A 27,532-nucleotide genomic window follows, 5' to 3' on the forward strand; every position below is an offset into this window, starting at 1 on the left:
AAAATCAGCATAGAGAGTTGCTGAGTCTGAGTAACATAGATCATGCACAATTATGCAAGGATATGTAATACTTTCATGACTCATGGAAGTGTTCGAGATGCCTTGACTTTTTGGAATACCTGCCTTATCATGGGCACAAATCACCAACAGACAACAGGATGGAGCAGTCCAGATGTTACCATGTTTTTGGCTTTCTGTCTTTCAGGTCTTTGGACAAAGAAGGAAATGCAACATATGCCACGTGAGCTGATAAATGTTAAGCCGACAATAGCAGTCTTAACCTCAAAGTGAGAAATATCAGGAAATATGCCATGAGCATCAACAATATTTTAACTGATATCTTATTCTACTTATCTTTGGGGTAATTGGGAAGAAAAAAAAATAATCTAGCTCGCAGCGTTAAATATTTTAGGATTTTATTTTCACTTAATGGTTTCATTAGTTGGATTTGGCAGATGAACCTCACTAAATCCAGAGATTTGCACAGTGTGCATCATTTGACTGCTTCATTAGCGCAGTGATTATGAGTGTATCTCTGTCAATGCTGATTTTCAACTGACAGAGCAGTATGGAAGCAGCTTAACAGTGTGTGGCTCTGGGCCATACATGAGTTTAGCTCATTAAGACAGTAAATGAAGCTTGATTAATCCCTTGTATATGAATGCAATCTCATAACTAAACATCTAGTGTTATTTATCAGTGTATTTTTAAATTTGACATTTCATGTTGATTTTATTTGGAACTTGAATTTTAACTCTGGAATCTGGAATTATAACTTGTGATATAATTATATCTCTTGATTACCCACTTTTGTGCATGTGCAAAAAAAAAAAAAAAAAAGCATATGAGCAGAGAGATTTAATTTCCATCAAACAGTCAGCAGAGCATAAAGGACTCAATCAATATCCTGTCCTTTACAAGAGGAAGAGGAAAGCTGCTGTTTGCCCTGAAAATAACCTGAGCAAGTTCCTGCTTGCTTCATCATTTCCTTATTTCAGTTGAGCAGAGGATATGTTTGGGGAACATATGCATTATTTTATGGTATAAATCCAAAACATGAGCAGTCTGTTCTCAAGCAGACACAAAATACACTGTTAGATCCATGGCATATTAAAAGTAACTGCTGATTTCCTGTGTGCAGGGACTTATTTTACTCTTGTATTTTTCATATTCTTATTGTAATAAAATAATTACTTTTAAGACTCCTAAATAAGTCAATTCAAAAATGTAAATGCACTGAGGGAAGTTTCTGATTTGTCATATTATTTGTGATCTTGACAACCATACTATGTTTCTCTTCTAAACTTAATTTCTTTGATTTTGATTATTGTAATGCTCTAAAATGTGTAGTATATCAAATTATGTTTCAGGTGAATGTGAAGCAATAAGAAATCAAAAATTATTTTCTGCTTGTTCAGCTGATGCCTAAAACTAGGCAGGGGATTTGGAGTTTTCAACATGCTTGGGAGTTGGTTGGGACTAAAACAGCAAATTCACTCACTGAGACATCTTATTACTCAATCACAATAATTAAATAATTATACATTTTGTCATCTTGAAGTTTTTTGGTGGATATCTGGTATTTATTCCACTCAATTTGTAAAAAGTATAGAGACATCACCTTAAGTATAACTAGACTCTCACGCCCCTATATTTCTGAAAAAGACCTATGCGTTTACTGAAAACAGAGAATTAGAACCTTGGCTTAAAATCATATTTGAACAACAGTGCATTTGACATATTCCTATGTAATATTATCACTGTACTGAGAGCGTTAGAACCTGCACAGAGCAGATGATGAGCGCCCCCTTCTGGCCTTCATCCTGCAGCAACCTTAGCTTAGATTTCTCTGAAGGATTCTCATGATGTGATCATGTTCAAGCCCTCAGTGGAAAGCTACAGGTTCATATCTGTTGCAGAAGGTCTCTTCAGTGTCAATAGTTTTACAGTTGTAAACTTCAAATACCACACATTACATGCAGATTGGTAATCATTACTGCTGACTTAAATATTGCTCATATGGTGTGGACAAAGGGATATTCTACATTGTCTGGATTTCACTCATGTACACTAAACAAAAAGTAAAAGTAAAGTTGTCAAAACCAGTTATTTCATTGAACTCTGAAATTTGATGTGTATGGGCATGAGAGGATTTGGTAAACTTATTATTTTTAATTTTAGTGATTCCTTTTGAAAATAATTCATAAATTGTAACGAATATGTAGGCCTATTTGTAGTGTACTTCAATTCTTAGAACTATTAAAAAACTGTATTTTCAAAAAATATATAATAATAATAATAATAATAATTAGTGAAATAAAAATAAAAACATTGTAGCCAACAAGTACACTTATTGACTTATTCTTAATACAATTAAAACACTTTTTAAAAATGCACTTTTAGTTTAGCATAAATGCTTGACATCACTGCAGTACGCTTTAACCATATTTCAAAGACAATATAATTATTCAGTTAACCCTGTTGGGGAGGTTACTTTGGAAATGTAATAGGTTACAGATTACAAGTTACCCTATTTAAAATGCAATAATTTGTAACTATTTCAATTACTTTATTACAGTAATGTAACTATATCAATTTGATCACTTTTTGATTATTTTTTTGATTATTTTTCTAAATTCAAATGTCAATTTTTTTCAAATTTGTTTTTAAATTGTTAATCATTTTAAAACATTTAAAGCATGCAGGGTTAACAGTAGCCTTCTCAACAATGATTACTGTCAAAATCCTTCATCACTTGAATTTTAATAAGCAATTTTAATTTAATTACACATTCTTCTTAACTGTAACATATTTACATTTATTTTGTAACGTAATTCTGTTACAAGTTACATGTTATTACACTTCAATTACACATACATAAAGTTGCTCAAAAACACTATTTTTTAACATAAAGTAGTAAAGGACAGCACATAATTTGTTATACACACGTTTTACACATCTTTGTGCAAACCTTTCTGAAACATTTACTGTGTTAAAATCATCAACACAATAAATGAGTAAAAATTCACACACAAAAAAATGTTGTCCCAGAACTAAGAGTGTATGTTCAACTTGTATTTAATATAAATTGAAATAACAGATTTCCATTCTAATGCACATTACAAGTGTCATAAGATATTACATTGTTCACATTTTAATCAAATAAATATGTACTTCTTTTCACAAGGGAAGGCACTTTAATTTAGGATATCGCCCTACTCTTCCCATAGCAACAGCATCGAGATGACGTGGGGAGGCAGCGGTTCAAACTCTTTGCATTTTACAGTTTACAGGATAGAAATCAAGGGTTGCGAACAGCTATCAAGATCAGTGATGCTTCTGAGAGTGAAATAAAACAGCAAGACCCCTAAAAAGTACATACAACCTACATATCAGCATCACACACACACACACACACACACCCTCTCTCTGTCTCTCGCGCGCACCATCATCTCTCTCTCTCTCTCACACACACACTCGCCATCTCACTCGTCACACCCGCTCCTCGGAACCGCTGCTCACCGATTCTCACCGAACCGTAGCATCCGAACAGCTCCAGCATGTCCTCGGAAGGATTGGGCGAGACTTTGGTGATTCGCTTCGGGCTGATAAACGCCGGAAACAAATATCTGACAGCGGAGACGTTCGGTTTCAAAATCAACGCCTCGGCGAGCTCCATGAAGAAAAAGCAGGTGTGGACCCTGGAGCAGTCCGGTGACCACGGAGACTCCAATGCCGTGTTCATCAAAAGCCACCTGGGTCGCTACCTCGCCACCGACAAGGACGGCAACGTGACGGCGGACAGCGAGCAGCCCGGCCCGGACTGTCGGTTCCTCGTGATCGCCCACGACGACGGCCGGTGGTCCCTGCAGTCCGAGACCCACTCGCGCTACCTGGGCGGGTCCGAGGACCGGATCGCGTGCTTTGCGCAAAGCATCTCGCCTGCGGAGAAATGGAACGTGCACCTGGCCGTCCATCCTCAGGTGAACGTGTACAGTATCGCGCGCAAGCGGTACGCGCACTTGTGCACCGGGAGGAACGAGCTCGCCGTGGACCGCGATGTGCCGTGGGGCGTGGACTCGCTGCTCACGCTCGTCTACCTGGATCACCGGTATCACCTACAGACCGCCGACAACCGGTTCCTCACGTGCAACGGTGACCTGACGACCAAAGCGGGCACGGGCACCGGGTTCACGCTGGAATTCCGCGCGGGGAAGGTGGCTTTCCGGGACGCCACGGGCAAATACATCGCGCCCACGGGCCCCACCGGGACCATGAAGTCTGGCAAGAGCGCGCGCGTAGGCAAAGATGAGCTGTTTGTCCTCGAGCAAAGTCACGGGCAAGTGGTGCTTACCGCCAGCAACGAGAGAAACATCTCCATGCGCCAGGGTGAGATGTGCGACTGCAGCATGCTGATTAATAAATAATGCTCTTAAAAACGGTTATGCATCATATTTGGGCGAATGTAGAGCGAGTTTAAGTGAAATGGGCCAATTTTAGTTTTGGTAAATCATTGCGAGTTGAGTATAGCTGTTAAATATCTCTGCACATTTTCTAGCTTGCTCTTTTTGTGAAAAGCATGCATGGAGCTCAACTTAAGATTTTTAGATTCAGCCTTCACTGTAAAACTGGTGACTTGCAGCTGTTTGTTTCCTGCAAAATGCCTGCAAAATGATTTAATCCATGGAATTTGCTTTTACTGGTATACATTTATGTATTTAGGATTAAGCAATATGTGACCTAAAACCAGTTAACTTAGATGTAACCATTTTTAGGTTACAGTTTTTTCAGTATTAAAAAAACAAGTATTAAAAGCATTATAAGGACTTAAATTTAAATTCAGAATATTTTTTTAATTGTTAGGCTACTAATAAATTATAATGATAATGAAAATTATTATTATATTATTATTTTAATATAAATCAGTTTTTAAATCAGTTTAACATATCACAGAATACAAGTATTAATTTCTTTAAAAAATAAAATTTAAGTGGTAGTGTAGATTGTGTTTTGCTACAAAAGATAGGCCTATCTATTTTGAATAAATGCTGTTAAAATATTAAGCAGCACCACTGTTTTTAATATTGTAAAAAATCTGTTTATTTTAAAATATATTAAAATAGAAAACATTATTTTGAATTGTAATAATATTTCACAATATTACTATTTTTACTGTATTTTTGATCAAATGAATGCAGCCTTGGTTAGCAAAATAGACCTTTAAAAAAACATCAAAAGTTTTTCTAATCCCAAATTTATGAAGGGTAATGTTGTTTAAGGAACGAAGTAAGAGCTCCTGAATGCAACAGATGCAAATTTCACTTTTGTAGTACAGCTTTATGAAAATAAATAATATCTATTGATTAATGTCACTCTTTGGCTAAAACAAGCTCTGACTGAATGACTATATTTTAGGGGTTGATTTATCAGCCAATCAGGATGAGGAGTCTGATCAGGAGGTGTTTCAGATGGAGATGGACTGGGAGACAAAGCGCTGTGCTTTCCGATCTTGCAATGGGAAGTACTGGAGTCTCACCCTAAGTGGAGCGATCCAGTGCTCTGCCTCCACTAAGTAAGAACAATTCAATGTTCTTGAAGAATGTTAGGCACAGGATAGAAAAGTAGATTAGACATTTTGAAAGATTGGTGGAGTGAACCATTTGGCAAGAGGAATTAATAAAGGCAAGAGGGAATGCAAATATAACAGCTTGCCTTGGATAGATGTTTGTTTGCATGGTCATCTGTTTACTCAAGTTGTTAGACAATTATATATATAAAGACTGTACAGTGCATATAGTAAAGTACACCAGCTCAAATGTGCTCAATAAGACCAGAAATGTACATTACCAAATTAAATTTGATTATTTTTCATGTTGATTTTTAAGAAACTGACTGTTTATCCCAGATCCCCCAGTTGTTTCTTTGACCTTGAGTGGAAAGGGTCAAAAGTCGCACTGAAGGCTAGTAATGGTAAATACTTGGCAGCCAAAAAGAACGGACAGCTGGCGGCTTCTGTGGACTCTGCAGGTTTGTGACTGAATGGCTAATTAAATTTTTTGTTGTGCTAGTGTAAATCAATAGCAGCACACCTATCTTTCACGGGTAATGTATGTTGTAGCCGGTGTCGTTTTGTTTAACAGGTGAGCAGGAGGAGTTTGTGTTGAAGCTCATCAACAGGCCATTGATAGTGCTGCGTGGGGAACACGGCTTTATTGGTTGCCGCAAACAAGGAACTGGAACACTGGATTCCAACCGCTCATCCTATGATGTCTTCCAGTTAGAGTACAACAACAATGCTTACAGTCTCAGAGGTGAGTGATAGTGCTAATGCACTTCATGAAGATTTACTAACAGTTGATAGGATGCAAATAATTACTTAGGGTCGTATGAAATCTGTTTTTAAAAAATAAATTTTATTTTTCCCAAATTAATTTTTTCTAATTTTATTTTCCTGGATTTTTATTTTTTTATGATTAAAATAAAAAACAAAATGTAAATTATTTTAATGTTTAAATGTGTGTACAAATATTTTTATTTTTTCATGTCATTGAAAACTGTATGAATTCTGTGGAGCATAAACGCCAGAATTTTGAAGAATATTGGAGCCATTCAATTTTCCCTGAATGGAAAAAGAAAACCTTAAACATTTTTAATCTTAGGAATTTTTTTTTGCAATCAAAAAGACTATAATAACTGTTTTACATTTTCAAAAATTTTAGGCCATTCAGTTCTCATTAAAAATTATATTTTTAATATTATATTTTTTTAGATATATCTTTTCAAAGATACATATATACTGTTTAGTTTAATTTAGTTTTTTTCATTTTCCTGCAGTCCAATTTAATGGTTTATTAAAATGTCAATAATCAAAAGGCATGTGTAAACATTTAAATGTATAAAATGTGTACAATATAATGATTTATTAACATTTATTTAATAATACAGCCCTAAAAATCTTTTTATTTTCATCAGAAACCCTGTGTTGTCTGTTACTCATTATTTCTCTCATTTCTCTGTTCAGACTCAGTGGGGAAGTATTGGACGGTGGAGGCAGATGGCTCTGTGATCAGCAGTAGTGACACACCTGTCTATTTCCACTTTGAGTTCTGTGATTATAATAAAGTGGCCATTAAGACAAAGGAGGGCAAGTATCTTAAGGGAGACCATGCTGGGGTGCTCAAAGCCAGTGGTCAGGGCATTGCTGATGCAACATTGTGGGAATACTGAGAAACATTCAGCAGTCTACACACACAAACTAACATGTGTGTTCTCTAAACCTATACTTAAACATAACACATTCTCTACAGCATAAGCACATGATAACATACAGTCCATATCACACAACATACAAAAATATCTCAACATAATCGAATGGATCAAGGCACAAAAACACATTTGAATGTATAAGTATAAACAAATGCACAAATGATCACAATGCGCAAATTATCTTAATCTTTAAATTAAATTAAATAGTTCAGACGAAGTTAAAAAATGCATTGGACCCTTTTGATTTTCATTTTATAAAGTCAATGGGAGCCAAAACTGGTTAGTTATCAGCATTCTACAAAATATCTTCTTTTGTGTTCAGCAGGAGAAAGAAAGGGATACAGGTTTGGAACAAAATAAATGATGACAGAATTTTCATTTTGGGCTGAAGTGCCCCTTTAAGAAGCACAAGTTGAAGGTGCACTGATAAAATGTTTTTAATAACTGGATAAGTGTTACACAAACTGTTGATGTTCTTTGCTCAAACTCAAGATAGCATTAACACTTTACAATAAGCTTTCATTAGTTAACATATAGTTAACATGAACTACAACACTTCTACAGTATTTATTCATCTTAGTTAAGGTTAATTTGAACACTTACCAATACATTTTTGAAATCATTATATGTATTAACATTAGTTAATGCACTGTGAGCTAACAAACAAACAGTTTAACATTAACATTGACTAATAAATGTTAAATAAACATTATTTCATGTTATTTAATATATCAACTAATGTTAATAAATGTGACTTTATGTAAAGTGCTACCAAGATATCTGATCAATGGGGTTATGAATCTGGCAAAAAAAGCATTAACCAATTTAATGCACATCATGTAGGCTCATTCAAGTAACTGTCATTCCCATAAATGCTTTCATGGCCTTATTTTGCTTCTTATAATATCTGTTTCAATGAAATTTAGAATCTAAATGTGGTATTACATAATGGTAAATAATTTGCATATGCAAACTGGGCATACAGCCGTGTCTCATAAGACGAGCCTTCGGCCATAGGGTTTGTTTCTGCTCCCAAAAACATTTTTAGACTGAACTGGCTTCTGTAATGAGGCCAGGTTTTAAATAGCGGCTCAGAAAACCTGGAGAAATAGGCTTGTTCACATCAGAGAGATTCAGATATCCTTACACTCACATACACAGGCACACAAAGTCATTTATTTGAAGTCAGATTGTTACTTGTGGTGTTTATGGACATTTTGGGTTACATGACTTGTATTCAGCATTATTCTGACTATACTGGAACATCAGTGTTTTTTATGTAACTCTAGCTTATTGGTGATAACATGTTGATTTGCACTTTTTCGGCTAAAGCTTTTTCATGTGAATGTGTTGAAAGAAAAAGACAAAGTGTTTGTGCCTTCTTAGTGGGATAAGATCTCCTAAGGTGTGAAAATGCATTTTTTTTCTTTTTCTTTTATTCTCATTATGTGCCATTTGCAACTAGACATGACAATGAAATAAACAGACAATGTCATAAAGTAAATACCTAAAAAGTGTGCTTTCAGTTCTTCTAAGCAGGTCCGTCTCACAAGTTAACCGATAATTAAAATGTTTTAACTACAGTTTGACATATTCTAAGCAAATGTGAGTAGATTTTGTTTCTTCCTTCTCTTTCTTTGTCTTTCTCCATCATGTGCACCTCTTTTCCTTTACTATTTTCCTCTGAATTCTCTCTACCTCGGCCTTGGAGGCTTTCCAAGATTTTTTGCGCTGACAGTGTGACTCTGAATGAAACCCAAGAAGACTGCACTACACACACAGACACTCTCTCAGACACACACACAACACACATAAGGATTTACTAATATCTAACAGATGTGAATATTCTATGTGGCAATAACAAAGAAATGTCTGCAGCTGCTTTCTGCGGGTTTTAGAGACTACAGCAGGAACTGGAGGACAAATTATATGATGGAGAGATTTCACTTCAAATTGTGTTATAAATAAACGAAGAGAGATGAGCTGAGAACTATATATTTTCACAATATGAACATATTCATTAAATAAATGCCTTGCATGGTCTGTGAGCTATATGTGTATATATGGCTAAAAGACAGAATGACAAATTTCAGTTATTACCTACTATGCTAATAAATTATAATCAAACTACTACTTACAAAAATACAGTTGTGTGTGTAATTAACACCAGGGCAGCGGAAGACATGGAGGAACATGCAAAATGTCAATAAGTGACAACAGTGCCGCCTAGTGGTTTTATTACTTCTTCCGTTTCATGTAAGGAAAACATACTAACATGCACTCTACTAGGCTACACATTTGCATTTTTATTCATGTGATAAACAAACATAGATCAAAATATATGAAAAAGGAATTTTAAAGTATAATGAACTTTTTTTATTTAATAGAGCAAAAATCAATGACCTTGTATTTTTTAAGTACGTGCCTTCCATGGGTACACAGAGCTGAAAACTTAAATTTCATTTAATATATTTATATTTACATGTCACAAAGGTTAAATGTCAGTAACTATGAAGTTAAGGTTAATTTTCCAATTGCACTAACAGTTATTTTGCAAGAGAAACATTTAGTCACTTTACCTTTCCTGAAACATTTTATCGAATAATTTTACTAAATTTTGCAGAAAAGCATTTAAAGAGTTGATAATACATTTTAAATGCAGCATGGCTTTTTTTAAACTTTACAGCACATTTCATATTTCCAAAAATGCTTCATTGTCAAACGCAGTAAGCCTAGATTAATAATTACATTGCAATATAATAATTTACATAGGCAAATGTGAATTAAATATACAGAAATGGACATGGTGTAACAAAATAAGAATTTTATGAAATTACATAATGTGTGTAGGAGTGAATCTTTAATGAAGAACATGCACATTATTTCCAGCGGTTGATCCTGCGCAGCTGTATGTATGCAAACGTCATGCACACCAGTACAATGCCCAGAAGAGCCACTTGGTTCTGCCAGAAGCCCCACACACTGTAGTCGATCCCCTGAGACTGCAGATACATCTCTCCTGTTAGTCTGACCATGAGAAAGAAATCAAATACTGGTAAGTCAAAAACTTCATTGATGAATGGCTCAAGTGAGGGGTAGAAATATTTTGTAACATGTCTGTACTTATCAATTCAAAGCATGCTTGCTGAATAAAACTATTAAGGAAACAATGATGTGTCTGTCATGACGCAAGAGGTTGAGTTATAAAATTTGTGAACTTAACTGAACTGTCATTACACTTTAGTTTGAGCAACTTACGTCGTATTGCCACTGTAGAAGACCTGCCCTTTCATTTCATTTATAGTCACAGCCTACAAAAAAAAAAAAAAAAAAACGACAACAACACTATAATCAGCACTTTTTAAACAACCTGATAAAGATGCAATAAAACAACATATGATGCACTCTTTTAATTTAACAACACTTTTTTGCATTTTTAAACTGTTTTCTCTTCTCCTCCTCCTTACATCTAGTCCATATTTGAAGATACTGGCCCACTTGAGCCAGGACAGCCAGTTGAGCATAGAGTTGAGATTCACCAGGAACCCTCCAAACACCTGCAACAAAGAGACAGAAATAAAGAGTGAATGAGACAGAGAGGATGGTACAAGCACATACTGGTGACATTAGTGCGTATGTTTGAATTCTGACCATCATGAAGACAAAAGGCAAGGCAATGAGGACGTTGGCCATGGCGAAAGTGCTCACGCTGGCGCTGACAAGAAAAGCCAAGCTGACTCCTGCCAGACTGACCATGGACATGGTCAGTGCAAAGCACAGGAAGGTCGTGAATGATGGATTCAACCCTGTTCACAAATATATATAAGTACACTTACAGCGCATATTCATTTTATTTAGTATAGAATAAATGCTACTGACGGTTTTAGTGATGTGCCACATGTTTAGCATACTAATAATGTATTATGAGTGTTGCTAACCCATCATATAGTAAGAAATGCTGGAGAAGATGAAAATCGGCACAATGCGATTAGGTAACAGATCCACAAACACCTTGGACAGGAAATACACAGATGTACGGTAATATCCCCCAGCGTTCTCGTGCCTAAAACACACACATATGAACAGACTTACTTGATTTTGTAAAAGAAACATGAATGAAAGGAAGTTTAATTTCAGACATACAGAAGCTGGACACATAATTGGTTGTTAGCACATAACAATGTTGTTACTGTTACTGCTAAAGCTATTAAAAATCATTTTTGTTAGTTGAAATAAATCTGAAATAAAATAAAATATAATTTGTTTTAACTAAACTAATAAAAAAAACCTGTACTTAATGTTGTCTTTGCAACAAATTGAAGTAAAAGAAGTTTAACTACTAAATCTACTGATACTGAAATAAAAATAAATTAAAGCTAAATATTAAGAATCAATAAAAATAAGCACATAAAGTTAATAAAAAAATAATGTATATATATTTTTAATATAAAAAGTTACAAACTACAAATATTTATAAATAGTATAATATTACATAAATAATACTAAAATAAACACTTAAAAGCATAACTGTATGAATTGTAAAGTTGTTTTTAAACCGTCTGTATTGTATGAAGTGCTATAAAAACAAGGGTGACTTGTCTTGACAAAATTGCTAACATTATACTCACACAAAGATTGCTCTTTCATTAATGAAGAGTTCAACTGCTGATAGGTTGCCAAACACCATGTTGATTATGAGAAAGAAGAACGCTCCAATCCTGCGCACACACGCACACACATACACACAAACTGTAAAGAAGAATGGATGGATTGATGGATGGATGCAGGGATGCATGGATCTATCAGTACCTGTTCTGCAAGGCTTCAGGAAGAGTTAAAGGCATCTGGAAGTAGATGAGTCCAATCAGCAGAGCACAGAGAATGTTCATTGCCATCTGAGCGTATGAGGTCTGAGGATTCCTGACAACGTTCAGCATCGTTCTCCAGCATACCACCTTTAACTACATACAAACACATACATGATTTCATGTAAGCACACGTAGACACACACACACACACACACACACACACACACACACACACACACACAATCATGAATGCAATCAAAAAACCATCTGAAAGTTTATGGTTTTAAGGTTTATGGCTCACTGTTCATTTCACCCATAACTAACCTGATAACAGATATGAGCTTAAGTTGAACAGCAGGTCAAGATAATGTACTGGTTAATTATTTACTAAACACACAAGCAAAAAAAAAAAAAAAAGTTTTTCTTAAGAAACAAACCTGGTAAAAAAATGATGTGGCATAGGACACTGGCTTGCTCTTGGCTTCAGATGAGAGATCTGATGGTCCAGTGATACATTTCAGCTCCTCTTTGACAGCAGCACAGTAGTGAGACTCCCTGTAAAGCTCAGCCAATGACTCCTCTAAACAACAGAGAGAAACTTTTGATCCGCTGAACCACGTGACTGAACAATACCACAAAACATTTACTACTTTACGTAAGTCGATGCCTTAGATAGTGTTCATAATTGATTCACTGTGTATGTGTATCACCTGTTGGCTTTGAAGAAAGAGCCTCCCCATTTGTTATGTCCAGAAAGAAATCTGCAGGGTTGTTGAAAGCCTCACATGTATAACCTAATCAACACAGAAGAAAATAAAAAGAATATGAATAATAAAAACACCACAGATAATTAAATATTATTTTTATATATCATAACAAGAAAATGTATTGAAGATACTAGCCACTGACTGAATATTTTACGGAATACAGCAGTATTTTGTGTTTGCAGAAGCCATAAGGCTAATCATTTTTTGTTCTGATTTAATTTAACTCTGGCAACCATGGATTTTTGTTTAGTGTGGCAAATAATAGGACATTCATCTTTGTTGATGATCAAAAAATAAATTAATGTCAGTAAATAAATACTATGCTATACTACTATATTTGTACATAATACATTCCAGTATTTCTATGGAACTCCAATGTATTTCAAAGAATGCCAGCTTTCTAGTGTCCAAAAACACTGATATTTTTTTTTTTAGTTGGATGAGATCACTCAGATATAAAGTTTCATTCATATTCATATGCAAATATATGTATATATTTTACCCAGACTCTGGAAGTAGTCCATGGCTTTGCCGGCAGGGCCAGCATAAACGGTTTCTCCCTTATGAAGCAGTGTCAGGTGATCAAAGAGCCTGAAGATTGAGTAACGTGGCTGGTGGATAGAGAAAATGATAGTTCTACCACCCCGTGACAACCTAAATGACCGGAAGAGAGAAAGAAGACAGATGAAGTGATAAGACACAATGACGTGAACATAAAGATTTCAAGTAGTTACCAAACAAGCAGGCAATGTAGGCACTAAATGAGGTACATATTAAGTTTGTACCTGTGTAAGAGAGCAATGATGCTGTTAGCTGTATTGGAGTCGAGGCCTGTGGTCGGTTCATCCAGGAACAGAAGAGTAGGAGATGTAATGAGCTCCATACCAATGCTACAGCGCTTTCTTTCTCCTCCTGATACACCTCTTATGAACTCTGTACCAATCTTGAAGAAAGAAACATCTATTTAACGCATTTCGATTAGTGCTGTCAATCAAAAACAAAAACATTCAAATTTGTAATCATATAGTTTAACATTGAATCTCCAAATTAATGTAGAAACTATAAACAAACAGTATATTTTACATTTTTGTTTAATAGCATCTTCTGCAGGGGCATCGGACTAGGGGTAAAACCAGTACTGATTACCAGGGCCCAAAGGAAGACCCTTGAAAAGTCTGGAATATATATTTTCAAGAAGGGGAGGGGGGGGGGGGGGCATTAGGACTGCCTATGCATAGGGCCCGGGATCTTGTGCAGCGCCCCTGATCTTCTGTCTCTATCAATATAATTATAAGTTTATTTTGCACGTACATTTTTATAATAAATAAGAAAATCACGACTAGTTAAAACTTTTGGTAATATTTTGAGGAAGGGAAAAACATGAATGGCCTAGGTGTTTTTTTTATGTATTAAACAGAAAATGTAAATCACAGAAATTAATATTTTACTGTATTTTGACAGCCTTTATTTAAATGACATGTATCATATTTCATTTTTTTTTAGGTCAAAGGATTTTTGAATTATTAATACCATGTCATGAAAATATCTTAATAAAATATATTTGTAACTTATTTTTCGGAACAGATAGTTTTCAATTATAAATATTTTTTTTATAATTAATAATTTCATAAAACAAAAATTTATTATTTCCCTACATCTTATTACTTCCAAAACAAATAAAAACAAAAACAAAAAACAAGATTATACCAAATTAATAAAAACATTTTCTATTTTCATTTTTTATTTTACTTTATTTGTATACAATTTTTTTTCCCTTTTCTCCTGCAATCTCAGGACAGTATATGCCCCACACACACACACAAAAAAAAATCAAAATGAATGAGGGGTTTATTCAAGACAATGTTTATATAATAGATTTTTAACGCCATTAAAAGAGCTTGACCTAAAAAGCATCAATAGCATTTGTGACTAACCTTGGAGTCTGCGCAGTCCTCTAAACCCAGCTCCTGAATGATGCTCTCCACTTTTTTTTTCTTATCAGCAGTGGAACACTGTTTCCTTGGCAACCGCAGATTTCCAGAGAATAAAAGATTCTCCCGCACAGTCAGAGTTCCCATCAGGATATCATCCTACAGAAGGACACAGACACAGAACAAAGAAAAGGTTGAGAATTAAACCAGCTAAATGAATGTGTTTGATTTTAAGGCTAAGCAGAAGACTCTTGAACAGGAGACAAAACTAATTCTGTTCCACAACAATCTTCCCGGCATTAACACTTACATGTGCCACACAACAGAGAAGAATATTATTTCATCCTCACTGCAGACATACGACTGACATTAAAATTCTGCATTCTTACCTGTACAACATAGGCAGACATGAGACGGAGGTCAGAGGTCACGACCTTGTTGTCAACCAGAACTTCACCTGAACGCAAACCTCGTGGATCCTTCCTTCCAGCGATCACGTCTAACAGCCTTCACGCAACAAAAATAAAGGTTAGAAACTGAGTATAGTTGCCAGCTCTTCATCAGCTGTTGATTCTGTGAGCGTCTTACGATGTTTTGCCGCTTCCTGTTGCTCCCATGATTGCATTCAGGCCGGTTTTCATGATTCCACTAAAACAGGAAATAGCAAAACAGTGCACTGTAAAAATGTTTATCAAATAACCTAAAAAGTGCTTTATGTGGCAACATCTAAATAAAATCATTCATATTTTTTAATATGTCTGAACCATTAAGAAAGAAAGAAAGAAAGAAAGAAAGAAAGAAAGAAAGAAAGAAAGAACACTAACACACACACAAACTATGGAGAATTACAACTTCAATTCTTCTTTTTTTTATTTTAATCTCTAAACATCTAAACTCTGGACAAATATTTTAGAATTAGGTCATAAACTTTTATTTTCCAGATATAAAAAAAAATTAAAACACATAGAAAGACAGTGATATACAAATGCAAATTAAATGGATCTGGGATGCTTATCTTAAAGATAAGTGTTATCTGTATCAAAATGATTTGACTGCACAGCAGTGTGTTTTGCTGAATATGGTGTGTGTGAGAAGTCATTGGTATGAAGCATCTGCTTTAACTGTTTCTACAGCACATAAGCACACAGACAGACACTAACCTGACGTTTTTCAGGATTTCTCGCTCAGGACCTCTCTTGCGGCACGGTCCACGGCTTTCTCTAATGCAGTATTGAATATTCTGGTATGTCAGAGTTGGGCCCGGCACCTTTACACACACCTTTGTGCCATCGCTTTCCCCGCCAGGCAACATTTTTAGCTCACTCACATCCATGGAGCCAGAGAGACTGAAGCAGAGAAGAGGAAAGAAAAAGTCACAAGCTTCCAGGTGGAATGAACATTAAACGTCTATTGATGCTCCACCCTTTCAGGACCTTATACTCCAGACGTGAATTACCCATAAAACCAGAGGTCACTGCGCTTCTCCTGTCAAAGTCCTCACACGCCCTTGTTCTACGTAACACTCACTGCTATGTAACTCCTGCAATTATGAAACAACATATAACATAGTTCAAAATATGTTAAAAGTTTATACGTAATAGGAAAAATGGTTTTCTAGCAACATGACAATTTGACTATCATGCTTAAACTTTTTATGAAATGCAATCAAAACCTCCTTAAATATCCTTTTTTTTTTAAATGTCAGTGGAAATAATATAAATTCAGTATATCTCGCTGATGAGTTTTTACTTATTTACTCATTATGAGTATAGCTATACTTATTTTTTTAACAAGTAACATTAACTGGACTGAAACAACTTAATGAATGAAATGAACTTAATGATTAATGAAAAAGAATATTTATTTTTCCCTTTTAACATTTATATCCAGTGGTGGACAGTAGTGAAGTATTTTTACTCTGCTTTAAAAGTAAATTTTTACTTTATCAGGTTGATTATCTTTAGAAAACTTTTACTTCACAACATTCCAAAGCATAATACTGTACTTTTTACTGCATTACATTTCGTATTAAATATAGTTTAATACTTAATTACATTAGAAATCTAGTACTTTCTTACTTTTACTCAAGTAGTTCAAAGTTGTACATGAGTACAACAAAGTACTAAATTTTTAATGTTAGGTAGCCTATTAAAGGTAAAAAACAAAACAAAACAAACAAAAAACTTTTATTCATGAAATGTAGTGCAGTAAAAACTATGATAAAAGCGTAGAATGACCCTATCATGTTTTTTTGGTTGTTGTTGTTGTTTGCTTTTATTTTTTGGAGGGAATGATCTACAGTCTTGTGTTTACACATAGAAAAAGTGTTTTAAAATATTCCAACATGAAACTGTATTTTCTCTGAATTTGTTTCCTAGCTGTAAAGACGTCTGTGAGTTTAAATGGCTTTAAATGGAAAGATGCATGATTGGTGTACTTGTATAATGACGCCCTCTGTAGGCCAAAGAAGGTCATCACAAACAGGCTGTATAATAAAAATCCCTTCTTTGTTTAACAGACGCCTTCTGTAATGAACAGTAGAGCAACAGGAAAAGACTTTGTAAAAGGACACTCGCAGCATGAATAGAGACTCATTATGGGTTTCGCAATCTTGCGTTCCTGTTCAGTGTACTTGAGGCTCAAGTATTTGGTGTAGCAGTTCACATAAACAGGGGCGGTGCCGCTCCGTGACAGATAACAGACAGTTGAAGCATCTAATGAACAGTTAAACCGAAGACGCATAACCACGCCCCTGCATTTCTGTAGCCAATTGGCGTCGAGCATAATCCAAGGGGCGTGGTTTGGGTCTAGGCAACGTTAAGTTGTTTTCATCGACTGTGTGGCGGAGAAGTGCAGGCAACGTTCGCGATGCAGACGTAAACTTACAGCTGTCGATGAGGCCACCGCCGACAACCGATCACGGCCGGGTTTAATCACCACGGAGAACTGTTTAAGCGAAGGTTAGCGCATTACAGCAGCGGTTTAAGTTTTTTTGTAGCCATGGAGGAGAAGAAGAAGGAGGAGGGGGAAGCGGAGATCCAGGAACACGGACCCGAGCACTGGTTCTCCAAATGGGAGCGGCAGTGCCTCGCCGAGGCCGAGCAAGAGGAACCGAGCGAGGAGGACACCGAGCAGAGCCAACAAACACTCTGGCATCTCTTCCAGAACTCCGCCACCGCCGTCGCACAACTGTATAAAGGTGCGAAATATGTCATCAAAAGTAACTTGAGAGCTAGCCTTAGTTGGCCAAACAAAGGACACCAACCAAAAAGCTCTGCGGATAGCCGCCAAACTAAATCAAACGCAACCTAATTAAGATGCCAAGGAGTTGTTTTACACTAAAGTACATATTAAAAGCTCAGTTAAGTTTATTTTGGCTTCTTATTCGACTGTTTTGAAGGTCGGTGGCGTTTGCTGATTAGCATTGATGCTAAGTGGCAGACGAGACACACAGATCAGTTTCTGTGAGGATACAATCCAGAAAAGTCACCGGTTACCCGTCTTTATTTATTGCTAAAACTACTTACAGTACATTTAAACATTTTCCAAGATATTTAAAGCGTCATCCAGCTGATTGTCTTTCAGCAAGACAAAATGGCGAAGTGCAGGGAGGAGTTCATCTGATGAAAATAACTCTATTTGTGATCGAAAGCTCATCTGTTAGAAACTCAGGCGTCCTGTATGTTGACAAAAAGATATAGGAATACAAATTATGATATGAACCGAAGGAAACGTGTGATTTAATCTTTAACATCAATAATACTATGCGACACAAAATGGCGAAGGCAGGATTAGCAGAATAAGTTTAAATATTGCGAGTTGTTGTGCCAGAGCTTGTCTAGTTGATAATTGTTATTAAACAGATAAAACACTATACAGTCGGTTTAATTTGCGACTACATGTTTTTATACACAAAGTTGTGGTTTGAACAAACCGGTACAATCACATACACTAAAGCTACTCAACAAAATGGCGTAGAGACCTCTTGCTACATATCATATTTAGACGTCGTGTAATTAATGGCTGTGTCTCAAAACATAGAGAGCTGCTTATGTAGAGCGCGATTATGGTCATCATAGACGCTTTTAGAACATTCCACGCGCACTAATGTTGTCCAAAAGTGCTGTTTGAGTAACGTTAGGCAGCTCACTATCTCATGACACACAGCCAGTGTGAGAGGCTGAGTTACTAAATATAAAGCTGATGTTGGTTTAGTTGTTTCTTTAAACACTGGCTAAATGTATGTCACATTAAGACGGGAAATGATGTATCTCCACTTGCAACGTAAACATTTCCTGTCTTTTCACCCCCTTCAGATAGAGTATGTCAACAACAGGGCCTTTCCTTGTGGGTTCCCTTTCAAAATGCTGCAACTGCCGTCACTAACCTTTACAAAGGTAAGCTGAGATTGTTTTAAACACACTGTTGAGTTTTAAGTGACAGTTTGTGGTTTGTTGTTAACTGAACTGCAGTTTACTGTATTAATTTGACAACATATTGCTTGTCTTTTTATCACACTCCTCTTTTGTTCACTTTAAGTCATTCCTGCGTTTGAACACAACTGTCCTTTTCACATTAACAAAAATAACTATATTATTGTCCAATACAATACATACCATACCAGTGTCAGTAACAACGGTGACATTCTGTTTATTATAAGCACACTTTTCAGTTTTTAGCCTGTCGCTTTAAATGTTTAAACTCTTTAAAATCAGGTAGAGTCTGTATGGGCAAATGTTTTATCATTAAACATCTGGAGAAAAAATTTGTTCTGAAAGTGATTTCAATGATATCGTTCCTCAACATTGTTCTATTTGTGGTCTTCTCTATTCTCATAGAATAAGAATGATAATTTTAGAATTTAAAATTATGACTTTGTAGTTATTGTTACAGCTGTCATCATCAAAAAATAGCTGTTGAACAGTGTTTAGTAGGTTATTCATACATTTCAGACTAGCAACAACATGGTTGACAGCAGTTCTTAAAATCCTATTGATTTATTCCTCTCTTCTTATTCACAGCCTAGAGTAGTTGTGTTTTATTAGATTGCAGTTATGAGACCTTCAACTCATCACCGACATGTGTACGGTATTGTCTTGAGTCATCATTCAGATGTTCGTCTGTTTGGTTGTGTCAGATGTGTCATGTGGATGATTCGACTCTAGGAGCTGTCAGGAACAGGGAGTGTTTGTTTGTTCAGTTTACTGGCGATCACTGCCTACATATGACTGATTTAGCAAGTTATCCATTGTGAGAAGTTTTCGAAGCATATAGGATGTGTTAAGATAAAGTTTGTCTGCCTGATTTCTTCGTTCTGTATTTATCAATCAAAAGTTTAGTGTGGAAGTTCACAGTTTGAACTTTGAATGAACCAGTCTGTATTTTCGAACCCCCCTCATTTTTCTTATGAACACATTGGTGAGGTTTTATCTCCTCTTGAATCATTTCATGCACCCCATCTCGAGATATTGTAAGCGTATAATTCATTTCAGCCTGGCAGTGGAAACCCTGTCGATTGAAACAAATCTTCCTGCCTGCCAGTTACGGTTGAGCCGATTTATGTGTTGCCTATTGTAGATTGAAAATAATATATTGAAGAGCAGTGGTTGCTGTTCCTGTGGAGATGATGCTGCTGTTTCTGGCAGGATGAAAATTGATGGTGTTGCGCAGTTGCTTTTGAAGTTGATGTAACCTTTACATTATTATGTTATTAAAAACATCCTTTTTTAATTATCAGCAATAATTAACCTGCTGTTCTGTTTCTTCTTCCGCATAAAATCCTTGCTCTCTACTTAATGCCGTAGAACAATTTCTGAACTGAAAAGCCCTTATTAGAAATTTAAAATGAGACTGACATCATTGGGAATAAAACACTAGGAGACATTGATGCAGCTGGGCTGATTCCTGACATGCATACAGAAATACCCATGCCAAGTTTTTTTTCTTCTTTTTTTTTTCATCTTCTAGAGAGTGTTGATGCCCATCAGCGGAGTTACGAGCTGGGTATTCAGATCGGTCATCAGAGACGAAACAAAGATGTCCTGGCGTGGGTGAAGAAAAGGAGGCGGACTATTCGGCGTGAGGATCTAATCAGTTTCCTCTGTGGTAAAGCCCCACCGCCACGTAGCTCCAGGGCTCCGCCAAGACTTGCAATGGTGTCGCCAAGCCGACCCACGTCCTCGGAGACGAGTTCATCTGTAGAGACAGACCTGCAGCCTTTCAGGGAGGCCATTGCTCTGCATGGTGAGTCTGCTTTATATGATAGAATGATTTAGATATGAAGAAAAAAAATTGTGTGTATATATATATATATATATATATATATATATATATATATATATATATATATATATATACACATATATATACACATATACACACACACACACACCAGGGCTGTCAAAAAATTTGAATTTCGAATATTCGTCGAATTTAAAATAAAAATCCACATTTTAGGTGTGCTTGAAGGAGGCTGCTTTAAGGGCAGGCCCGGGTATACTTCACACCGTCCGCACGGTCTCAAAAATAGCCTGCACGCGGGTGGGGTGCGTGGCTGTCTGCGAGCCCACTTGCGTGGATGCGGATGGCCAAAGTTTATTTTGGCCTTTATCTGTGGCACACGAGATGCGATGACAATAAGCATCATTGCATTATAATTTTTTGGTTAGCCTATCCAGTTGAAGCCATTAGATCGCTGCTGCGATGTTCGCTAAAGATAATGAAAAAAAGAGAACATCAATGTCAATGCCAACATCAATGAAGATCTTGTTTACATCGAAACTGAAACCAAGCCATTCACACAAGAATGCATATTTCATGCATTTTTTAGAGGGACATCTTCTACCAACGTTGGACTCGCGTTTTGCACGAGAGCCGCATGTTTAGAAGTTAAACTTTTTAAAAGCATATCTCGAGACTTTATGTTGGGGTTTTCCCCATACCACCGCATCTCATGTTTTTAAATGAAAAATGTACTCTGTGTGATTGGCTTCCCGCCATTTTAATTAAACTATGCATGCATAAATGATGCTGTTTTGTTTATAGTCGTTTAAGCAACTTAATTGTAATTGGTTTATAAACATTATTTTAAATAGTATTCACTTCACAGTCATGTATTCTAATGCTTTGAATAAACATGCATTAGTAATATTTTCCTCAATGCGCCCTCTTGTGGCCTCAGCAGAGAAGCCAAAAGCTTTCATCACTCTAACTGAAATTATGCATTTTAATTTTTAATATAATTCGAATTTAGATTTTCAGCCATTTTGAAAGCCCTAATATATACACACGCACACACACACACACACACACACGTGTATATAGATCTCAAACCTCTTATTCGTGTTGAACAGAAAAGAAACATGTCGAGACGTTCTTTGAAGCGTATAATATAAAGTGCTTCCTTGCTTTGGGCAATATGCATTGTACACTTTTTCACTGCATCTCCTTCTATAGCCTCTAGTATTTTTTTCTTCATAAAAATAGTATGGGACAATACAGCAAAATGTCACTGACAAAGGTTATCCGAGCACACAAACTAGACTCACTAGCCCTGCACATGACATTCGGGCAAAAATATATGTATCGAGGCTACAAATTAATAATTTGTTACCTCATTTTATATTTTTCCCTTGGTTTAATTCAGTCAGGGTCAAAAAAGATCTAAAACCATCTGAAAGCTGAATAAATATGCTTTCCCTTGATGTATGGTTTGTTAGGATCTGACAATATTCGGCCGAGATACAACTATTTAAAAATCTGTAATCTGAGGGTGCAAAAAAAATACTAAGAAAATCGCCCTTAAAGTTGTGCAAAGGAATTCTTAGCAAAGCATATTACTAATCAAGATTAAGTTTTCCTAAGGTATTTATGGTAGGAAATTTATAAAATATCTTTATAGAACATGATCTTAATATCCTTATGATTTTTGGCATAAATGAAAAATCTATAATTTTGAACCATACATTTTTTTTGACAATTGCTAAAAATATACCCCAGAGACTTAAGACTGTTTTAGTGGTCCAGGATCACAAATGAAGAATTTGTTCCCATGACTTCATTGAAATAGCTGTGGATGAATTTATATGTATGTGATGTGAAGCGTTTTGACTATTTTCAACAGCAATTTCTGATTAGATGTTACAAATTTGAACGTATAGTGATTGCATGTTGCCTTTTGTTGTCTTGATGAGTTAGAGGTTGTGATGTATGTTAAGTCATCTGGATTTCATGTTTGTTTTCCTACCTGTGTGTGTTGAAGGTCTAAGTGGAGCCATGGCGAGCATCAGTATGCGCTCCGGAGCCCCAGGTTCACCTACACACCTGAGTGCCAGCTCCGCCCCAAGTCGCCGCCGAAACGGTCTCCACGACGTGGACCTCAACACTTTCATTGCCGAGGAGATGGCGCTCCACCTCGACAACGGAACTCGGAAACGAAGCTCCGCCCAGTGCAATGATGTCATAACAGACTCGCCCACTCACAAACGCAATAGGATGATCTGAGCTCTTAAGAAAAAGAAAACAACTGACGCCAACAACAACTGCGAAATACGAGAATAAAATGCCACTCCTCAGTCATCCTCCCATCTTTATTCAGAGCAGGAAATAAAAGTAGCCAATAACAGTGCTCACCACAGCCCAGCACATTCTCTGATTGGTCTACAGAACCCAGTTGAGGTGATCGGAGGGAGACAGTGTTCAGTGCAGAGGCTTAAGTGCCCTTCCATAAGATCCTGTCGACAAACACACAACCCTCATTCACTATATTGCTGCGTGAGTTGATTGTGTGTGTGTGTGTGTAAGGTTGTGTTATGGCTGAACTGAGATGCGAGCGAATGCAGGAACAAAGAAACATTTTTGTGTGCATGTTCGCAACATAATGAGCATTGTCTGTATGATTGCGTGTGTACAAGTACTTTGTGTGTGTGTGTGTGTGTGTGTGTCTGTGAACGACTGATGAGTTTTGTTAGAGTGTGTTTGTGTGTGGTACCTGCCCCTTCCTCCAGCACCTGTCACTGCCCCAGCTCTCAGTTACCACGCTGCGGCTTTGAAAAGCAACAAAGGTTTTATTTTAATGTTATTGACAATGCTATTCATGATTTTTTTTTGTTCTTTTTTTTGCCTTCTCTTAATTCTGCTCTAGCAGCAGGCACAAGTGATGTGATAGCCATACGTCCGCTGTCATGCACATCTCTCAATCACTCTTGTTTTTCTTTAGTAGTTTCCCTTCAATCTTCCGGAGCATCCATCTTTTTTCACTCATCCTCTCTCGTCACTCTTTTCCCCAGCACCTTTGTCTCCAGTGTAACATGTAATGTAAATACCTGTAGGTGCTGACATAGACTTGTGGTACATATTGTAAAAAAAGCTGTGCAGAGACCATTGAATTGTTAATGTACAATAATGATTCTTGCATTAAAGAAATCAAGCTTTTAACTACCTCCTTTGTCATCTGAGTCACATTTGTGATCAAACAGGATTTTATCCTTAAACTAGATTAAAGTGATAGTATACTGAATGCACATTCTGTTGTATCAAACGTACAATCTATTACTGTTCCTGTGACAATCTGTGAAGAACAGCTGCCAGTAACAATGCTTTCAAACTGGTTGCTTGTGCCCATGTGTTCGTCTGTGTTTGAACACTCAGTGAATGTGTCTCCGTAGGCTGGAGATGCTACATGGCCACACAATACTAGCTACAATCCAACAATTTGTGTAGAATCAAATTTCAATCGGTGACCTTGTTTTTTTTTTTTCTAAAAGAGCTGTTGAAATGTGTTTGGTAGGTGACAACGTACTAAGTGGTGTAAACGGTGTGACATGCAATACTGCATCCTAAACTATTTTAAACTGCTTCTTTTTTTCTCCCTAAAAGAATACTTTGAATAATCATGTGACACAGAACCACAGCCCTATTAAAATAGAAGAAACTTAAAATGGTGACAAGTTGCCAAAGATAAAATCACTCCCTTATAATCAAGTAATTTATATAGGCTTAAAGGGATAAGACAATAAATAGTCAACAATAGTCCTCATTTATAGTTTTGTTTAGAAACTCTGCATTTCTTCTCTTACAGCACACAAAATAATGTATGTTCACTGCCAAACTGTTCTGGTGAACAATTTGCAATTTTGTTTCACACAAGAAAATCATACAGTTTAGGAACAACATTTTGGGGTAAACTATCCTTTTGACTCTCGTAACTTTTTTTTTTTTTTTTTTTGTACTCTTCTAAATTCATTGTTTAATAAATTATATAATAATACATCTACAGCGATGATTATTTCAGAGAATAGGTTTCCGAAAGCTGCTTCATGAACTAAAAGATACCATATTAATGTAATAGTAGTCACAAAAATGAAACTATGGTATTATTTTGTTACCACATAATATTTTTGCCACCAGTGCCATACAAAGTAGGCTAATTAAAATGACTAAAAGACTTTGAAATCTTCTATGATTTCTTATGAACGCAATGGCAATGACTGAAGATTTCAAAATTATTGTTTAAGATACTTGTGCACTATATATTTTTTCTTAATACATTTAATAGAAAATATTATTTTTATACTAATATATATATATATATATATATATATATATATATTATATATGATTTTGCAATTTAAAAACTTCACTCACAATTCAATGTCAGTGCATCTTGTATATTCTTCAAAACATCTCCTTTTGCGTCCCACAGAATAATAAAACCATACGGATTTGGAAAACGAGTAGGGTGAATTTAAGTGATGACAGTTCTCATTTTTTGTGTGAGCTATCTCTTTAAGATGTTTTTCAATTTAACACACCGTTTGACCCATTCCTCACTGTTTCTTCCGAAACCTGTTGTTTGTTTCATTGATAAAAATAAGCGTTGACGCTTCGCACGCGCTCTTCGATCCCCTATTTCTATGGTATCAATCCGCCGCTCACCGTACACCGTCACCGGCTCCGCATTCCTTTACCCTGCTGTCCTCCCAATCATCTTCGCTTCTCAGTAAAGAGGACCGTGAGCCCATCACCATAGCAACACGCTTCATATCTAGAAGTAATATTTATCCTTCCTTGCGAAGACAAACGGAGGCCGTCTTTTTCTTCTTTGGCGTAATGCCGAGCAGTCACCGCTAGGGGGCAGCAGCTAACAACACAAACACGCGTGACGACGAGAGCGTGCCAAATCAAATCCGTCAAAACCACCAAATTGCTCTTGCAGATCGCGTCTTGTAGACAGAGATTGTGTGTAAATGAGGTAAAAGCCTCTTTTGATAGTAGTTTTGGCGTGAAAAAGGTCAATACAAGGTGGTTTTCTGTCTCTTTGAAGAGAAAAAAGATAGGGAGGGGGACTTGGAGAGAGATTTCTGTAAAGAAGATGAGCTCACTGGTGTTGTGCTGAATGAGAAAAATCACAAACAAAGCTTCATGAGTGGGTTGACGGAGAGAGAGAGAGAGAGAGAGAGAGAGAGAGAGAGAGAGAGAAGAAGGAATGAGAGAGAAATAAATGTGTATTGTATGTAGTCTGAAGTCTGTAATACACATCAAACACTTAATAATGCACGCAAAAAAAGAAAAAGAAAACTTGTCATCTACTCACGCTCATGTCATTCTAAACATGAACACTTATTTTCTGTCTAACACAAAAGGAGATGTTAGTCAGAATATAATGAAAATTACAACAGAAATTATTTCCTATTATTATTTTCTACGACATGAATAAGTCAAGCTCAATAGTTACAGAAATAGGCCCAAGTAGCTAATATTTAAAAGAATAATTCACCTTAAAAATTAATATTTGCTGGGAATTCAGGTTATCCAAGATGTACATAGTTTGTTTCTTCAAAAGTCTAGCTTTAGAGAAATGTAGGATTACATCACTTGTCAATGTGAATGGGTGCCGTCAGAATGAGAGTCCAAACAGCTGATAAAAACATCACAATAATCCAGAACTAATCCACTCTACTCCATTCCATCTGTTAACATCTTGTGAAGTGAAAAGCTATGTGTAATAAACATCTATTTGAACCTTAAACCATCACTTCAAAATGTAAAATACATAATGAACAAGCAGCTTCTTTCTTCACAAGACATTAATTGTTGGACTGGTGATGTTATGTTAAATTTTTCCACATCTGTCCGAATGAAGAAAAAACCTCATCTATATATTGAATGGCCTCGGTGAGTAAATTTGCAGCAAAATTTTCGGGTAAACTATTCCTTTAATTGATATCTGAAGGCCACCAGGGAGATTTCACACAAAAACAACTTTAGTCTGTTAATCACAAGTTTATCAGAATCTGAATCAGAAAGAGCTTTATTGCCAAGTATGCTTGAGCATGCAAGGAATTTGTTTTAGTGACATAAGTTTCCAGTAAACAAAGACAACAGACCAAAAAAATAATAAAACTAATTAATAATAATATTTGCAAATAAATAAGTTGTATAAACAATTGTACTATAAATGATAATGGAATAGGATTGAGTAAGATGCAGGGATGTACTAGGATGCAGGGGTTACAAATAAATATAAGGATTACCCATATGAATTACTTTGTAGGCATTTTTGCTATTTTTCTGGAACTTGGCTGCTGAATTGAGGTTTATTGTATAAAAAAGATCAGAAGATGTCAAATCAGAGAGATTTTATATCTATTTTAGGATTTGGATTATTTTGGGTGACTATTCTTTTAATCCACACACAGCCCCTCTCTTATCCCTCAAATGTTCCTCTCTTCCTCTTCCTCTCCCACCCAGAGATTTCTCG

At 36.1% G+C, this 27,532-nt stretch overlaps 3 protein-coding genes across 3 annotated transcripts; 2 read left to right on the forward strand and 1 right to left on the reverse strand.

The window, feature by feature from the left end:
• Positions 1-3,248: 3,248 nt before the first annotated feature.
• On the forward strand, positions 3,249-8,770 carry fscn1b (fascin actin-bundling protein 1b). The gene is made up of 5 exons (XM_052547181.1): positions 3,249-4,389; positions 5,416-5,572; positions 5,906-6,027; positions 6,141-6,311; positions 7,022-8,770. Exons 1-5 carry the CDS (start codon positions 3,561-3,563, stop codon positions 7,225-7,227), a joined length of 1,485 nt encoding a protein of 494 aa, XP_052403141.1. The 5' UTR covers positions 3,249-3,560; the 3' UTR covers positions 7,228-8,770.
• An 857-nt stretch (positions 8,771-9,627) lies between these two features.
• On the reverse strand, positions 9,628-16,177 carry abcg2b (ATP-binding cassette, sub-family G (WHITE), member 2b). The gene is made up of 15 exons (XM_052547180.1): positions 15,933-16,177; positions 15,361-15,420; positions 15,162-15,279; positions 14,776-14,931; positions 13,627-13,784; positions 13,344-13,495; positions 12,785-12,868; positions 12,512-12,654; positions 12,076-12,227; positions 11,895-11,984; positions 11,205-11,329; positions 10,918-11,072; positions 10,734-10,823; positions 10,525-10,577; positions 9,628-10,293 (listed from the first exon to the last, which is right to left on the reverse strand). The coding sequence occupies exons 1-15, from the start codon at positions 16,103-16,105 to the stop codon at positions 10,146-10,148; spliced, it is 1,857 nt and encodes a 618-aa protein (XP_052403140.1). The 5' UTR covers positions 16,106-16,177; the 3' UTR covers positions 9,628-10,145.
• Positions 16,178-17,582: 1,405 nt separating this feature from the next.
• On the forward strand, positions 17,583-24,210 carry hapstr1b (HUWE1 associated protein modifying stress responses b). Its single transcript, XM_052546257.1, has 4 exons — positions 17,583-17,971; positions 19,089-19,169; positions 20,740-21,015; positions 23,033-24,210. The coding sequence occupies exons 1-4, from the start codon at positions 17,773-17,775 to the stop codon at positions 23,272-23,274; spliced, it is 798 nt and encodes a 265-aa protein (XP_052402217.1). The 5' UTR covers positions 17,583-17,772; the 3' UTR covers positions 23,275-24,210.
• Positions 24,211-27,532: the final 3,322 nt, after the last annotated feature.

Source organism: Carassius gibelio, chromosome B1 (genome assembly GCF_023724105.1).
Source record: "Carassius gibelio isolate Cgi1373 ecotype wild population from Czech Republic chromosome B1, carGib1.2-hapl.c, whole genome shotgun sequence".
In the NCBI taxonomy this organism is placed as follows: domain Eukaryota; kingdom Metazoa; phylum Chordata; class Actinopteri; order Cypriniformes; family Cyprinidae; genus Carassius; species Carassius gibelio.